This window comes from Mobula hypostoma, chromosome 15 (assembly GCF_963921235.1).
Source record: "Mobula hypostoma chromosome 15, sMobHyp1.1, whole genome shotgun sequence".
Lineage (NCBI taxonomy): Eukaryota > Metazoa > Chordata > Chondrichthyes > Myliobatiformes > Myliobatidae > Mobula > Mobula hypostoma.
Genome location: NC_086111.1, coordinates 70,976,180 through 70,991,269, shown reverse-complemented (window position 1 = coordinate 70,991,269; position 15,090 = coordinate 70,976,180). Strand labels below are relative to the sequence as shown.

Sequence of the window (15,090 nt, the reverse complement as noted above, 5' to 3'; positions counted from 1 at the left end):
CTACTATTTAATAATACAAATGTTTGTAATAAAATTCAATATCAAAAGATAGTGTAGGCAACTTGGGGACGTTTATGTCTTTGAAGATGATGCGGGAGATAGTCAGGTTCTTGTTTATAAAGATTATTCAAATTGCTTCAAAGTAACAAGGGTTGGGAAAGTTAATCTCCTTATTTATACCTTTTCTAAAGTCTTAATATCCTTTCTGAAATAGGGAGACGAACAAATGTGTAATTGCAAAACTCTTAACTTAAGGCTAGCAGAATCACAAGGGCAAATCAGTGTGTACATCTTAAATCTCTGTTCGTCTTTAATCCAGCTATGGTCACAGTGAAAAACATGAACTATATTTTGACATTCTTGAAATAACTAATTGTGTCTTGCTTCATAACTGCCTCAGAAAAAAACATTCAGGTTCATTTATTTATCAAATTACATGGAAACATACAAGAAATGTATCGTTTGCGTTAACAACTAACACACCAGGGGGTGTGCAGGGGGCAGCCTCCAGGGCTCACCACGCATTCTGGTGACAACATAGCAGAACAACATGAGCAATAACAACTACAGAGCAACAGCAAAGCAATTTTCTTTCCTCCCTACCACCCACCCACCCACACACAGACCCCCAACCCTGGGAGAGACTGCCTCTGGGCCTCCATCCTCCAGGGGACTCATGGACTCGCGGGCATTAGACCTTCAACTTCCTCAGTGGGCTCTCAGACGCAGGTTATAAATATGAGCTTAACTCAGATTCTTCCGACACAAGGATATTAGTATCTGTATTAATGTGTCATTGCCTTCATTAATGGGCACCATAGTACCATGACTCTATTATAGGTTGGGGCATTCCGGAGTTCAGAGTTCCATTTGAGCGCCATTCTGTAACGAGTTTGTACGCCCTCTCCACGGAATGTGTGGGTTTTCCCCAGGTGCTCTGGTTTCCTCCCTTAGTCATTGTAAATTGGCCCTTGATTAGGTGAGGGTTAATTGGGGTTGTGGGGTTTTGGGTGTGGCGTGGCTTGGGCATGCTGTATCACTAACTAACTAACTAACTAATCCATCAGACACAGTTCATATTCGAACAGGCAAGGGGCAGATAAGGAAAACAAAGGGGACAATAGAGGGACGTTGTTATTTGAACACTCGATAACTATCCAAAAAGAAAAGATTCGGTTATTATGAGATTAATTGATTTTGTGTATCACTGCTTATCATAATCCTTTCAGATCCAATCAACTTTTTCAGGATTGAGGCTCCAATAAATGAACAAATTCAGGGGGAAATCAGGAGAAAGAGCTCGGAACAGGATGGTGTGAGGGGGGAAACGAAGGGCAAAATTATGAGGGTATAGATAGGGTAAATGCAAGGAGGCTTTTTCCTCTGAGGTTGAGTTAGACTCAAACTAGAAGCCATGAGTTAACAGTGAAAGGTGAAATGTTTAAGGGGAATATGAGGGAGAACTTCTTCACTCAGAGGGTGGTGAGTGTGTGGATCAAACTGCCAGCGGAAGTGGTGGATGTGGGTTCACTTTCAACATTTAACAGAAGATTAGATAGGTACATGGATAGGTATGGTCCAGGTGCAGGTCGATGGGGCTAGGAAGCATAATACTTCAGCATGGACTAGATGGGCCAAAGGGCCTGTTTCTGCGCTGTAGGTTTCCATGACTGTTTGGCAGCTAGTGCGATGAAGGGGCTCTTTAAGTATTGGGCCAAGATGCTGTTTAAATGTCAGTTATTTGATTGCGACTTTGCTCAGGGGGATAAGCCAGAATAAAATGAGGTTTTAGGTAAAACGGTGTAAAAAAAAGCAGAATTCCTGAGAGCATGAATCTCTTCAGCCCTTGGAGACCTGCAGCAGAATATTTTAAGCTAAATGAATTGATCGCAATACAGTGAGGAACTGCTCTGTTTGCCCATATTCATCTTCCAGAGTAATTTTCAGGATTAGGAATTTGCATAAAATCACATCTGCTAAGGTGATTTGGTAGAATTTGTATTTTGTTTTGCGAGCTGCTGTGGGAGTTGGAGATTTAAACTCCCCTTCGACGCTTGAGGTCTGGTGCTGTTTCACCGTTTGCCTTTTCAAAGCACCAACCATCTTTATATTTTTTTTGTGGGGGAGATTTAGAGTGGTGAGAATTATAAATGTCTGCACCAGATCCTACAAGATTTACCTTTCAAACTTCTATATGTGATCACCTTGAAAATGTATAATTTTTTGAAGGTTATAATTTACTGGGCACCTCTTTGCAATTTCAATCAGTAAAGTTTAATTGAACAAAAATATGGCTTGCTCATTCACACTGTAGTCCCTAGCTGAAGCCTGGGACAGGTGTTCAAAACTGAGTATATCTAATGAAGTGTAACATTGGTAAATTAAACTCAACATTAGATCTCCTACCCAGTACTTCCTGACTTGACCAGCCTTCTCTCTTTTAAACCCTCGGTTTTGCGTTTTGGCTCTTCTTGGCTTTATGTCCGGATTGCAACCGTTCACTGTTTCATCCACGCTCAAGGTGGATGCAAATGAATCTGGGAGGTGTTTCGTGTTAGCAGAGTGCTTCCCTTTTGTTGGTCAAATTGCTAACTAATGATGGGCTTTACACACAAGCCTAAAACATCAACAAATTGGAAATGTTAATAAATCTGATGTTACTCTCAAGAAGCATAGACACTGGATGAACCGTCAAGGGAAACTACCTCATAAGATAAGGTTTCTGTAGGCTGAGGTAAATTATCCAATCAAAGTTCAAAGTAAATTTATTATCCAAGGATGTATATGTCCCTGTATGCTACCCTGAAAGCTTTCTCCCTTACTGCCCATTATGCTGCTGGCATTTTGGGCAGCAATAAAGACCATCCATCTCTGTCTGTCCATACAGTCACACACAGACGTAGAAGGATTCTTCATTGCTCTTTCTGTAACAATTTTGTTTTACTAGTCAGGGTTGTTAGCCCTGAGCTGAAACCCCAAACCTGGAGGACCAGTGGACGCTTTGACCTGTTTGGCATGGGTGACCCTACCAAGAGCTAGAGCACAAGCCCTGACTCTAGCCGAAGTCGCCCTCCGGGTCATTGAGGCACACAAGCCTCCAAACCCTACAACAAGGTGGTGGTCCTTCTGGAGCTGAAAACTTTAAACCACCTTAAACTTTTGCAGAACAATAGGGTGATATTTATTCTAATTTTATTTCGAGTCTACAAGCCATGCTGCCCAATTACACGCATGTAATTAATTAACTGTACGTCTTTAGACTGTGGGAGGAAACCGGAGCACCCAGAGGAAACTCACATGGTCACGGGGGGAACGTACACACTCGTTACAGATAGCGGTGGAAAATGAACCCAGATTGCTGGTGCTGTAATTGACCACATGGTTGTAATTGGGTAACTGGGATCATTGGCCTGTGATCTCTAAATGAAGTTAAAATAAATATCACTCTATTGCTTTGCAAATTTTTAAGGTGTTTTGCAGTTTTCACCTCCAAGAGGACCACAACCTTGTCATAGGACTTGGAGGCTTGTGTGCGTGAATGACCCGGAGAGCTACATTGGGCTAGAAGGGCCTGTTAATGTACTGTAGATGATGCGTGGTTGTGTTTACAATTGATACTTCCTTCATGCAAATTGGGCATTATAACATCATGAAATATATTACTCCACTACAGGAGAATGTGTGCTATGACCTGCACCATTAAGGCTGCAAGCTCTGCTTGTTACAGCTCAGCAGGTCCCGAGGTCAGTTATCAAACTGATCATTCCCTGTATTTCGTCAATAGTTAAGGCATAGGAGGCCAACAATGGTTAGAATGCACAGTTCTTGGAGGGCTGTAACATTGGATGAGGTTACACATCATTGTGCAGCCTCCTGGCATTCGGAATCACTTTTAAAATTTATATACAACATCGGTTTACCGAGCAAACAGATTGAGGAATTGCAATCATACTCAGCCCTTTAGCTGTCTGTGGCTTTGCGCACATCTTCACAAAAATAAAGTGTGTGGATTTTTGTTGCAATACTGATAGGTGCTAAATGATGTTACATCAACATTTGCCTTTTGAATGCCGTGAGGTATGCTTAAGATCTATTCACAGGCAAATTGTTAAATTGGTTTATTATTGCCACATGTACAGAGTACGGTGAAAAACTTTGTTTTGCAAGCTGTCCATACAGATCATTTCAATACATAGTACATTGAGGTAGTACAAAGGGAAAACAATAACAGAATGCAGAATAAGAGTGTTATAATTACAGAGAATGTGCAGTGCAGGTAGATAACGAAATGCAAGCACCATAATGAAGTGAATTGTGAGATCAAGAGTGCATCTTATGAGGGGCTGTTCAATATTATACCAGTGGGATACAAGCTGTCCTTGAGTCTGCTGGTATGTGCTTTCAGGCCTCAGTATCTTCTGCCCAGTTGGGTGGGGAGGCTGTGGTGAGGAGAAGAGAGAATTTCTGGGGTGGGCGGGTTCTTTGATTATGATGACTACTTTACTGAGAAGTACAATAGGATTCCATAGAGAGGAAGTTGGTTTCCATCATGTGCTGCTCAGTGTCACCACCATCGAGGACATCTTCAAAAGCCAGTGCCTCAGGAAGATGGCATCCATTGTAAAGGTCCTTCAGCATCCAGGACATGCCCTCTTCACGTTAATACCATCAGAGAAGAGGTAAAGAGCTTGAAAGCCTCTACTCAATGGTCCAGGAACAGCTTCATCCACTTTTCCAACAGATTTCAGAACAATCTCTGAACCCATGACGAGAAAGTGCAGATGCTGGAAACACAAAGCAACACACACTAAATGCTAGAGGACCTCTGCAGGTCAGGCACCACCTATGGAAACAACAGACGTTTCAGGCCAAGATTCTTCTTCAGGACAGGAAAGGAAGGGGGAAAACACCAGAATAAAAAGGTAGGTTGTGGTGAAGGAGGTTAACTAGAAGGTGTTAGGTGAAGCCAGGTGAGTGGGAAACGTAAAGAGCTGGAGAGGAAGGAATCTGATATGAGAGGAGAGTGGACAATAGGGAAAGGGAAGCAGGAGGGGACCCAGGAGGTGGTGATAGGCAGGTGAGAAGAGGTAAGAGGCCAGACTGGGGAATAGGAGAAGAGGGGAGGGCGAGGGATTTTTTTTTAACTGGATAGATGTTTATGCTCTCAGGTTGGAGACTACCCAGTTGGAATACAAGGTGTTGCTCCCCCACCTTGAGGGTGGCCTCATAGTGGCACAAGGGAAAGCCATGGATTGACACATTGGAACAGGAATGGGAATCAGAAATAAAATGTTTGGGCTACCTTATCATTCCTTTGTTTTTCAGTATTTAGTTATTTTGTAATTTATAGTAATTTTGCCTTTACACTGAACTGTTGCTGGAAAAAAACAAACTTCACATCATATAAGTCAGTGATAATAAATCTGATTCAGATTCTGGCTAAAGCTAACACACACACCTCCAGACTATTCCAAAGGATTACGCAGTTTGCAAAGCCTTTTCAATGGGCATACATTCTGGTAATTTGTGTTTTCATATAAGTATATTCAAAGGGCTGTGAGAAAGAGCCTTCTTGACACTGTTCTCTGACAGTTGTTTACTTTCTCCCTTCATTAACATTTCAGGGAGTTAATCAGGGAGTTATAACAAGATGAAGAGCCCTGATTAAGGGTCTCAGCCCAAAACATTGACTGTTTATTCCTCCCCTATAGATGCTGCCTGATCTGCTGAGTTCCTCCTGTATTTTGTGTTGTGTTGAATTTGTTGGATTGTGTTGGATTTCCAGCATCTTCCCAATATCTTGTGATTATAACATGTTTCCCTGATCACTGAAGGAATGAGTCTAGGTTTTGACCTGGATTTTTTAAACAGTTCCACTTCCCCAGCTCCATTTCCATCAACGCGATCTATAGTAGACTCGTTCATTTGTTATGTGTCGTGTTGTATAATCTGGGCGGTCATGGTTGTTCTTGGCAAATTTTTTTTATAGAAATGGTTTGCTATTGCTTTCTTCTGGGCAGTTTCTTTACAAGACGGATGACTCCAGCCATTATCAATACTCTTCAGAGATTGTCTGCCTGGTGTCAGTGGTCACATAACCAGGACTTGTGATATGCACCAGCTGTTCATACGACCATCCACCACCTGCTCCCATGGCTTCACGTGACCCTGATCCTGGTGGGGGGCGGGGGAAGGTGCGTGGGCTACGCTGGTAACACATATCTCCACCCCGCCATCCAGACAGTAAGCTAAGCTTTATTTGATCATCATTCAGCTTACGTGGGCTTTTTAGGCTGAGCCAATATTTAATTGTCCATCCCTCCTTGCACCTTGACAAGGTGATGCTGAGCTGCCTTCTTGAACTGCTGCAGTCCTTGAGGTGTGGGTATAACCTACAATGCTGGTAAGCAGAGTTTCTAGGCTTTGACCCAGTGACGGTGAAGATTGAGACATTTCCAAGTCATGGTGGTATATGGTTTGGAGGGCAATTTCCAGGGGGTAGTATTCCCCATGCTTTTGTTGCTCTTGTTCTTCAAGCTGGTGGAGGTCGTAGGTTTGAAAAGTACTCTCTAAAGAGTTTTGACCTAATCTAACTAGCATTTTATTCATTTCAATTGCACACTTGTCCATTTATTTTTAAATAAAAATTACTAATCTGTCTTACACATATCAAACATATTGTAACATAGTGAGTGGTCCTGATGAAGAGTTGCAGCCTGAAATGTCATCTGTGTATTTGTTTCCATAGATGCTGCCTGACCTGCCAAGCTCCCCCAGCGTTTTCTGTACGTTGCTCTGAATTTCCAGCATTTGCAGAATCTATAAACCCAAGAGATCAGCAGATGCTGGAAATCCAGAGTAACACACACAAAGTGTTGGAGGAACTCAATAGATCAGGCAGCATCTATGGAAACGAATAAACATTCGACTTTTTTCTTCATCTTTAGAACCTCTATTGATGATAACATGGTTGCTTGGTCACCGAAGGAATGAGCCTGTATTTTGACCTGGTTTCCTTGTGTCTGCTTGGAATGAATCTATTTAAACATTTTGGAGTTACAGACTTCTATCTCAAAATCTTCATCTTTGTGGGTGGAGTTTTGTGATGATATTCTGGAAATCTCAGTATTAGGTAAATGATGTAGAGTTTTATTTATTTTGAGACACAGCATGGAGAAGGTCTTTCCGGCCCACTGAGCCTCACCACCCAGCAACCCACTGACTTAACCCAGCCTAATCACAGGACCATTTGCAATGACCAATTAACCTACTGTTGGCGTGTCTTTGAACTGTAGGAGGAAACCCACGTGCACACGGAAAGAATGTACAAACTTACTTACAGAGGACTCCGGTATTGAACTCTGAACTTCAGAATGTCCTGAGCTGTAGTAGTGTCGTGCTAACTGCTACACTACCAAGTCGGAATAAACTTATTGCCTTTTTTATTTATTGTATCTTACAGATTTAATGAAACTTCTTGTTTACATTTTGAGTATAATTGATAATCTTATCATTAGATGTTTTGGATTATTCAAGCAATAAATTATATGTGTTGTCATGCTGGTTCTCCTAACAATCAAAAACAGCTGGATTAGAGAGGACAGTCAATGAATGGTGTGGGAACAGGGAATGGTGGATTCTTTCCGTATCTGTGTTGGTTAAATTCTCGTGTTCACGTTTCCCATATTTTTACTAATTTTTCTGTGCTGCAAGGATGCAAACATTTACTTGGTTATGTTTCTGTGATTGCTCTGACATCTAAGCAAATAGTAATTTTTTTCCCTTTCTATGTAGGGAGCATTCTGTCGGAGTGCAATTTGTTCCGATCTGGAGCTTTCAGTTTGAAAGAGAACCTCAGTGTAACAGAAAGCAGGCAGAAATGAACCTGACTAAGATTGACTCACACACCAACACTTCAACTTCCTCAGGAAGTTAAAGAAATTCAGCATGTCCCTGTCAACTCTTACCAATTTTTATCAGTGCACCAGAGAAAGCATTCTGCATAACAGTTTGGAATGGCAACTGCTCTGCACATGACCACAGGAAACTGCAGAGAGTTGTGGGCAGTTCGGCACATCACAGTGACCATCCTTCCCTCTGTGGACTCTGCCTACTTCTCTCTGCTTCAGTAAAGCAGGCAATATAATCAAATACCCTTCACACCCAGGATATTCTCTGTTCTCCTTGTAGAGAAGGCCTGTTTCCATGATATGAAACTGGAACACTCAGAGGAGACCCAAACAGCCATGGGGAGAATGTAAAAACTTGGGACAGCAGCGGGAATTAAATTCTGATTACTGGCATTGTATGGTCGTTATGCTACAATGCCTGTGATGACAGCTATATCCACGACTCTCTGTAGTTTCATGGGGTCACCGAAAGAGCAGTTCTCATACCAAGCTGTGATAGATTGGGAAAGGATGCTTCCTATGGTGTATCAATAAAAATTGGTGAGGGTCAATGCGAAGATCCCGAATTCCTTTGGCCTCCTGAGGAAGTAGAGACACTGATCTTTGGCAAAATATGCCCTTGCTGACCACTTAAAGGCATTTCAGTGCTTGCTATCCACACAGACAAAGGACATTTGATTTAGGACTTTTTTCCCTGGAGTGTAGGAGAATGAGGGGAGATTTGATAGAGATGTACAAAATTATGAGAGGTATAGGTAGAATAAATGCAAACAGTGTTTTTCCACTGAGGTTTTGTGAGACTAGAGCAAGAGATCATAGATTACGGATGAGAGGTAAAATATTTAGGGGAAACCTGCAGGGGAATTTCTCTGAGAGGTTGGCAAGACTATGGAATGAGCTGTGGGTGTGGGTTTGATTGCAACACTTCAGAGAAGTTTGGACAAGTACATGGATGGGAAGGGTATGGAAGTGTCTGGTCCAGGTATGGGTCAATGGACTAGGCAGGCTAACAGTTATTTTTTTTTACTTTATTTAGAGATACAGAACTGCAACCGGCCCTTCAGGCCCAATGAAACTGTGCCACACAATTACACTCATGTGACCATTTAACCTGTTCATTCAAATGTGTTTGGAATGTGGGAGGAAATTGGAGCACCCGGAGAAAACCCTAGTAGTCACGGGGAAAACGTACAAATTCCTTACAGGCAGTAGCGGAACTGAACCTGGATTGCTGGTGTTGTAACAGTGTTATGCTAACTGCCAAGCTACTGTGCCTCTCTGTGGCATGGACTAGAGGGGTTAAAGGTCCTATTTCCATGCTGTAATGCTCTATGACTCAACGACTGTATGAGCGAGACATAGGAAGGAGTGGTAACCCTGTGTAATTATTTGTAAGCAATTATTTGCCAGCCAGAGGAGTAGTGGCATCAGCACCGGACTTTGAGGTGAGTGGTCCTGGGTTCGAATCCGGCCGGCTCCTTGCTCGCTTTCCATCCGTGCTGTGTTGAGCATTGAGCTAGCAACTCGACCTTGTAAAAAACAGACCAAAATACTAAAGAAATTGCAAGGTGACTGCCAGATGTGCCACAAGGTGCAGAGAAGAATAACAATAATTATGGCTTAATTGGGAGAGATTAAATAAGTGGATCAATAGACTTACAATATTTTTACCTTCTCTGCGGGACTTGGAACAGGGAGGCTACACAAAATTTATTCTAATTTGCTGTATTACATTTTATTTTCCAGGCCAGTCAACTGGAAAAGAGGGAGGCAGAACTTCAAAAACTTGAAGTTTTTTATAAAGAACAGTTGGATCACATTGAGAAGAAGGTTAGATTGAAAATATTAATTTATGGGTAAATGGGAGTTTGCACTGAGTTGCTGACTGCACTTGGTTGCCTGTGATAAACTAAACCTTAGCAATTGCGGTATTATCAAAAGGGTGTATAATGCAGTGAGATTATCATTGATTCCTTGTATGAGGCCTGTGTAAAATGTTATTGAACAGGAAATCAATAAGGATCCTTGTAATATTCTCCTGTACATTACAATATGCAGTGGCCAATTCCTATCAGAGCCATCAGATCAGAGCACAGATATTCCCATGTATTTTGCAGAGTTTAAAGTAAACATGTCGATCAGGCCTTTTGTTTGACAAGTACGTGAAAACAGCCTTAATTAACTTAAAATGAAAGAGAAGTATTTAAGGAGGTGCTGAGTCTTTCCAAAGGCAGCACTCAAAAACTATGCCAGCAGAATATAGAGCATAGACTCTTCAGACCTCTGTGTGGTGCTGGCCTTTTAACCTACTTTAAATTTAATGTACTCTTTCCCTCCCCTACAGTCCTCAGTTTTTATTCATCCACGTGCCTATCTAAGAGCCTCCTAAATAACCCCATGTATCTGCCACTACCAACACCCTAGTAGCATGTTCCACTCACTCACCACTCTTTGTGTAAAAAAACTACAGATATTCCTCCCCCCCCTTTACTTTCTTCCAAACACCTACAGTAGAAGCTACGTCCTCCCTCATATCAATCATAGGCTATCCACTCGATCAATCTGGCTATCTCATATCATATCAATCTGGCTATCCACTCGATCTATGCCTCTTATCATTTTGTACACTTCTATCAAGTTACCTTTCGTCCTCATTTGCTCCAAAGAGAGAAGCCCCAGCTCACTGAACATAGAAACTTGGAAACATAGCACGAGCAGTTCAAACCACACTCCACCTGTCCAGCCACAGGTCATTGCCCTATCTGCGCAATAGAGACTGTGCATCATGCATAGGATTCATTAGTGACCGGGGGTTCTTGAGGGAAGAATTTGCATCTGGAAAATAGAAGTCAGATCATAGAACAAAGAACAATACGTATTGTTCAAGCCATCGGCCCATGATGTTGCGCTGAACTTGATGTCAATTTATATGTTGATGCCTCTTCCTGTGTATCATCCATATCTTGCCCCATATTTGTGTGTCTATCGGAAAGGCTCTCAGCCTCCACCTTAGTTTCCATCACTACCCCTGACACCCTGACAACCAATTCAGATTCATATTTATTTACCACATGTACATTGAAACATACGGTGATATGTGTCGTTTGCGTTAACAACCAACCCAACCTAAGGATGTGCTGGAGGCAGCCCTCAAGTGTCGCTACATGTTTTAAAGCCAATGTAGCCTGGCCACCATGTTCCGCAGAGCAAGCAACAACAACGAAACCTCCCTCCCACTCACCCACGCATACCCATAGACAGTCCTGTAATCCCAGGACAGGCTGTCTCTGGGCCTCCAGCTTTCGGTGAACTCGGACTTGCAGACATTGGGCTTTCAACTTCCCCAGAGACTCGCAGACCCAGGCTTCAACCATTGGGCTACCACTGCTGGCTGTTTGCCCAAAGAACACCTTTTAGTGAGAGATCCATTTTTAAAAATAACTTTCTTTCCAATTCATCCTTCTCAAAAGTCTGTTCATTACCCTTTACATCTACTAGTACTTGCAGTGACTAAGACAGTAAAGTAGTAAAATTACCAGTGGAATAAAATGAAAAAAAAACTAAATATTTTACGGTTTTTAATGTTGCCCATTGCCATGGTAGTTAGATCTACTTATGATACCGAGATACATCCCAGGATGCACTGAGTCACATCATCAGGTGTTTCAAGTTGTTTAACATCAGACACCCTCATCCAGGCTACCTAGCCATGGTTGATCAGACCCTAGCTTATGTCCCAGCAGCATTGGTCCACATGTCAAACTTCTTGATCCATAGCTATCTGGAGGCTCTTTTCTTTGAAGCCCCCATAGTGCCAAGGAGAGAGTAGGTTCTGCACTGAGAAGAGCCAAAGAACCTTCATGCTCCACCTCTATAGGCTTGTAGTGTGCCCTCCGCCCTTATCTCTGGTACTTGTCTTTTTTATGCTGAAACACCTCCTCAATCCGATCTTCCCAAGGCACTGTCAGTTCTACCATGACCACCTACTTCAAGGTTTCTGACAGAATGACCTTGTCAGGCCTCAGTGATGATGGGATAAAGTCAGGAAAATGAAGAACAGATAATTATTGATTGAATCTTACCCCAAAAAGGAGATTAAATTTCAGATGTCAAAATGAAGTTTAGAAAAATTATCATGGTTAATTGCATCATATTCCTTGGATTATGACTGAAACATCTAACCAGGTAGGTCAGTTACAAAATAAATTGAATTTCACAAACACAAGAGATTTTGCAGATGCTGAAAATCCAGAGCAACATGCACAAAATTCTGTAGGAGTTCAGGTCAGTCAGCGTCTATGGAGAGGAATAAACAGTCGATATTTTGGGCTGAGGCCCTTCATTCGGACTTGCATCTACAACTAGTGTATTTAAAATACATAGACACTTAACAGACTTGACTATTGAAACAAAGCTGAATTATATATTAGGTGAGGAATCACAGAATCAGAATTAGATTTATTATTACTGACTTCTGCAAGGTGAGATTTATTGTTTTGTGGCAGTAGTACTGTGCAGAGACATACAATTACTATAAATTGGAAGAATAAATAAGACCATACGATGTAGGAGCAGAACTAGGTCATTTGGCCCATCGAGCCTGCTCCGCCATTTCATCATGGCTGATCCATTTTCCCTCTCAGTCCCAATCTCCTGCCTTCTCCTCATATCCCTTGATGCCCTGACTAAACAAGAATCTGTCAACCTCTGCCCTAAATATATCCATTGACTTGGCCTCCACAGCTGTCTGTGGCAATGAATTCCACAGATTCACCATTTTCTGGCTAAAGAAATTCCTCCGCACCTCTGTTCTAAAAGGATGCCCCTCAGTTCTGAGGCTGTGTCCTCTGGTCTCAGACACCCCCTCTATAGCAGACATCCTGTATTTGAAACATAAGGTAATGCAAAGAAGAAGGAGTAGGTTCATGGTCTGTTCAGAAACCTGATCGGAAAGGCAAAGAAGTTGTTTCTGAATCATTGAGTGTGATTCTTCAGACTCCTGTACCTGCTGCCCAATGTAATAATGAGAAGGGGGCATGTCCTGGATGGTGAGAATCCTGAATGATGGATGCTGCCTTTCTGAGGGAATGTCATCCCCTCAGTATTCATCACAAATCTTCTAAACCTGGGCCTCTCTACCACCCTCTGGATCCTCGACTTTCTCATCAGGAAACCACAACCAGTGCGAATTGGTGATAACATCTCCTCCTTGCTGACAGTGAACTCAGGCGTACCTCGAGGATGCATGTGCAGCCTGCTACTCTACATTCTCTATACCCACAACTGTGTGGCTAAGTACAGCTCACACACTATTTATAAATTTATGGATGACGCCATTGTTGTTGGTACAGTCTCAGACAAGAAGGCATACAGAAGTGAGGTATATCCACTGGTTAAGTGGTGTTGCAACAGCAATCTCACATCACTGTCAACAAGACTAAGAAATTGATTGTCAACTTTAGGAAGTGGAAGTTGGGAGAATGTGCACCAGTCTTCATCGAGGGGTCAGCTGTGTAAAGGGTGAGCAACTTCAAGTACCTGGATGCCAATATCTCTAAGCGTCTGTCCTGGTCCTAACACTTTGATGCAATCACAAAGAAGGCACACCAGTGGCTATATTTTGTTAGGAGATCGAGGAGATTTGGTGTGTCAGAAACAAATCTGTGGAGAGCATTCTGACTGGTTGCATCACAGGCTGGTATGGAGGCTCCAATATGGAGGATTGCAAGAGGATGCAGAGGATTGCAAACTCTACCAGCTCCATCATGGAAACAACCCTCTTAGTCATCAAAGACATCTTCAAGAAGGTGGCTTCCATCACTAAGGACCCTCACCATCTGGCACATGCCCTCTGCTCATTACTATTTTTGGAGAGGAGGTACAGGAGCTTGAAGACCCACATTCAACAATTCAGAAACAGCTTCTTCAGCTCCATTATCAGATGTCTGAAGTCCATGAACCCATGAATACTGCCTTGTTATTTCCTAATTTTGCACTGTTTAATTTATTTTGTAATTTATGGTAATTTAATGTCTTAGCTCTGTACTACTGCTGCAAAACAACAAATTTCACATTATATGTATCAGAGATAATAATTCTGATTCACTTGCAGTTAGATGGGATTAATTTAGATTAGTATTATGGTCTGCGTGGTCTTGAAATAAGAAGCAAGACATTTAGACCAATATCTGTTCTTAGTGTGGATTATAGAATATTTATCTCCATCATGGCCAAACGATTAGAAGAGTTTCTACCCACACTAATACATAATGATCAGACAGGTCTTATACAACAATGCCAACACAAGACACTTCACATTATGGATCATATAAAAAAAATGAAATTGAAGCAATAGTGATAAGCGTGGATGCTGAAAAGGCATTTGATTCGGTTAATTGGAATTTTCTATATGAAGTTTTACATAGATTTGGTCTACATGACACAATTATTAAAGCTATACAGGCACTATATGACAATCCTACTGCCAGGATTAAAATCAATGGATATTTATCTAATCGTTTTACCCTAGAAAGGGGCACGAGACAGGGTTGTGCATGGTCACCGCTACTCTTCGCATTATATCTGGAACCATTAGCTCAATACATCAGACAAAATGAAGATATCAGGGGAATTACTACTAAAGGGACAGAGCGTAAATTGGCCTGTTATGCAGATGACATTTTGATCTATCTAGGTCAACCAACATACTCTTTACCTAAATTAATGGAATCCTTTGAACAATATGGCCAATTATCAGGATACAAGATCAAGATAGGTAAAACCCAACTACTTTCATATAACTATAGCCCACCAAGAGAAACTGAAAGTAGATATCCTTGGGCATGGCAAACAGAGTCTGTCAAATATTTGGGCATCATTATGCCAAAAGATTTGGCAAAATTATCAGAATACAATTATCAGCCTATATTTTAAAAAATTAAGGCAGATATAACAAGATGGAACCTAATTCCTTTTCTTGGTCTCAGTTCAAGGATTGAATCATTTAAAATGAATATACTGCCCAGACTACTATATCCCTTTCAGACCCTACCAATAGAGATTAACCAAAATCAATTCAATGAGTGGAACAAGATGCTATCAAGATATATATGGCAAGGTAAAAGGCCTAGGGTTTATCTCAAAACTTTGCAATTAGCCAAGGAAAAGGGGGGATAGAGCC

The 15,090-nt window shown here is 41.7% G+C and overlaps 1 protein-coding gene across 4 annotated transcripts in view; it reads left to right on the top strand.

Annotated features, from left to right (window-relative positions):
- The window catches only part of LOC134357131 (MICOS complex subunit mic25-like), an 814,525-nt gene that overhangs the window by 242,393 nt on the left and 557,042 nt on the right, over positions 1–15,090 (top strand). For 3 of the 4 annotated variants that reach the window (XM_063068427.1, XM_063068428.1, XM_063068430.1), the window contains exon 5: positions 9,657–9,740. The exons of the other annotated variant lie outside the window; for it this stretch is intronic. In XM_063068427.1, coding sequence (XP_062924497.1) covers positions 9,657–9,740 — 84 coding nt within the window. The remainder of the gene's footprint in view (positions 1–9,656; positions 9,741–15,090) is intronic. 4 annotated transcript variants of the gene reach the window in all.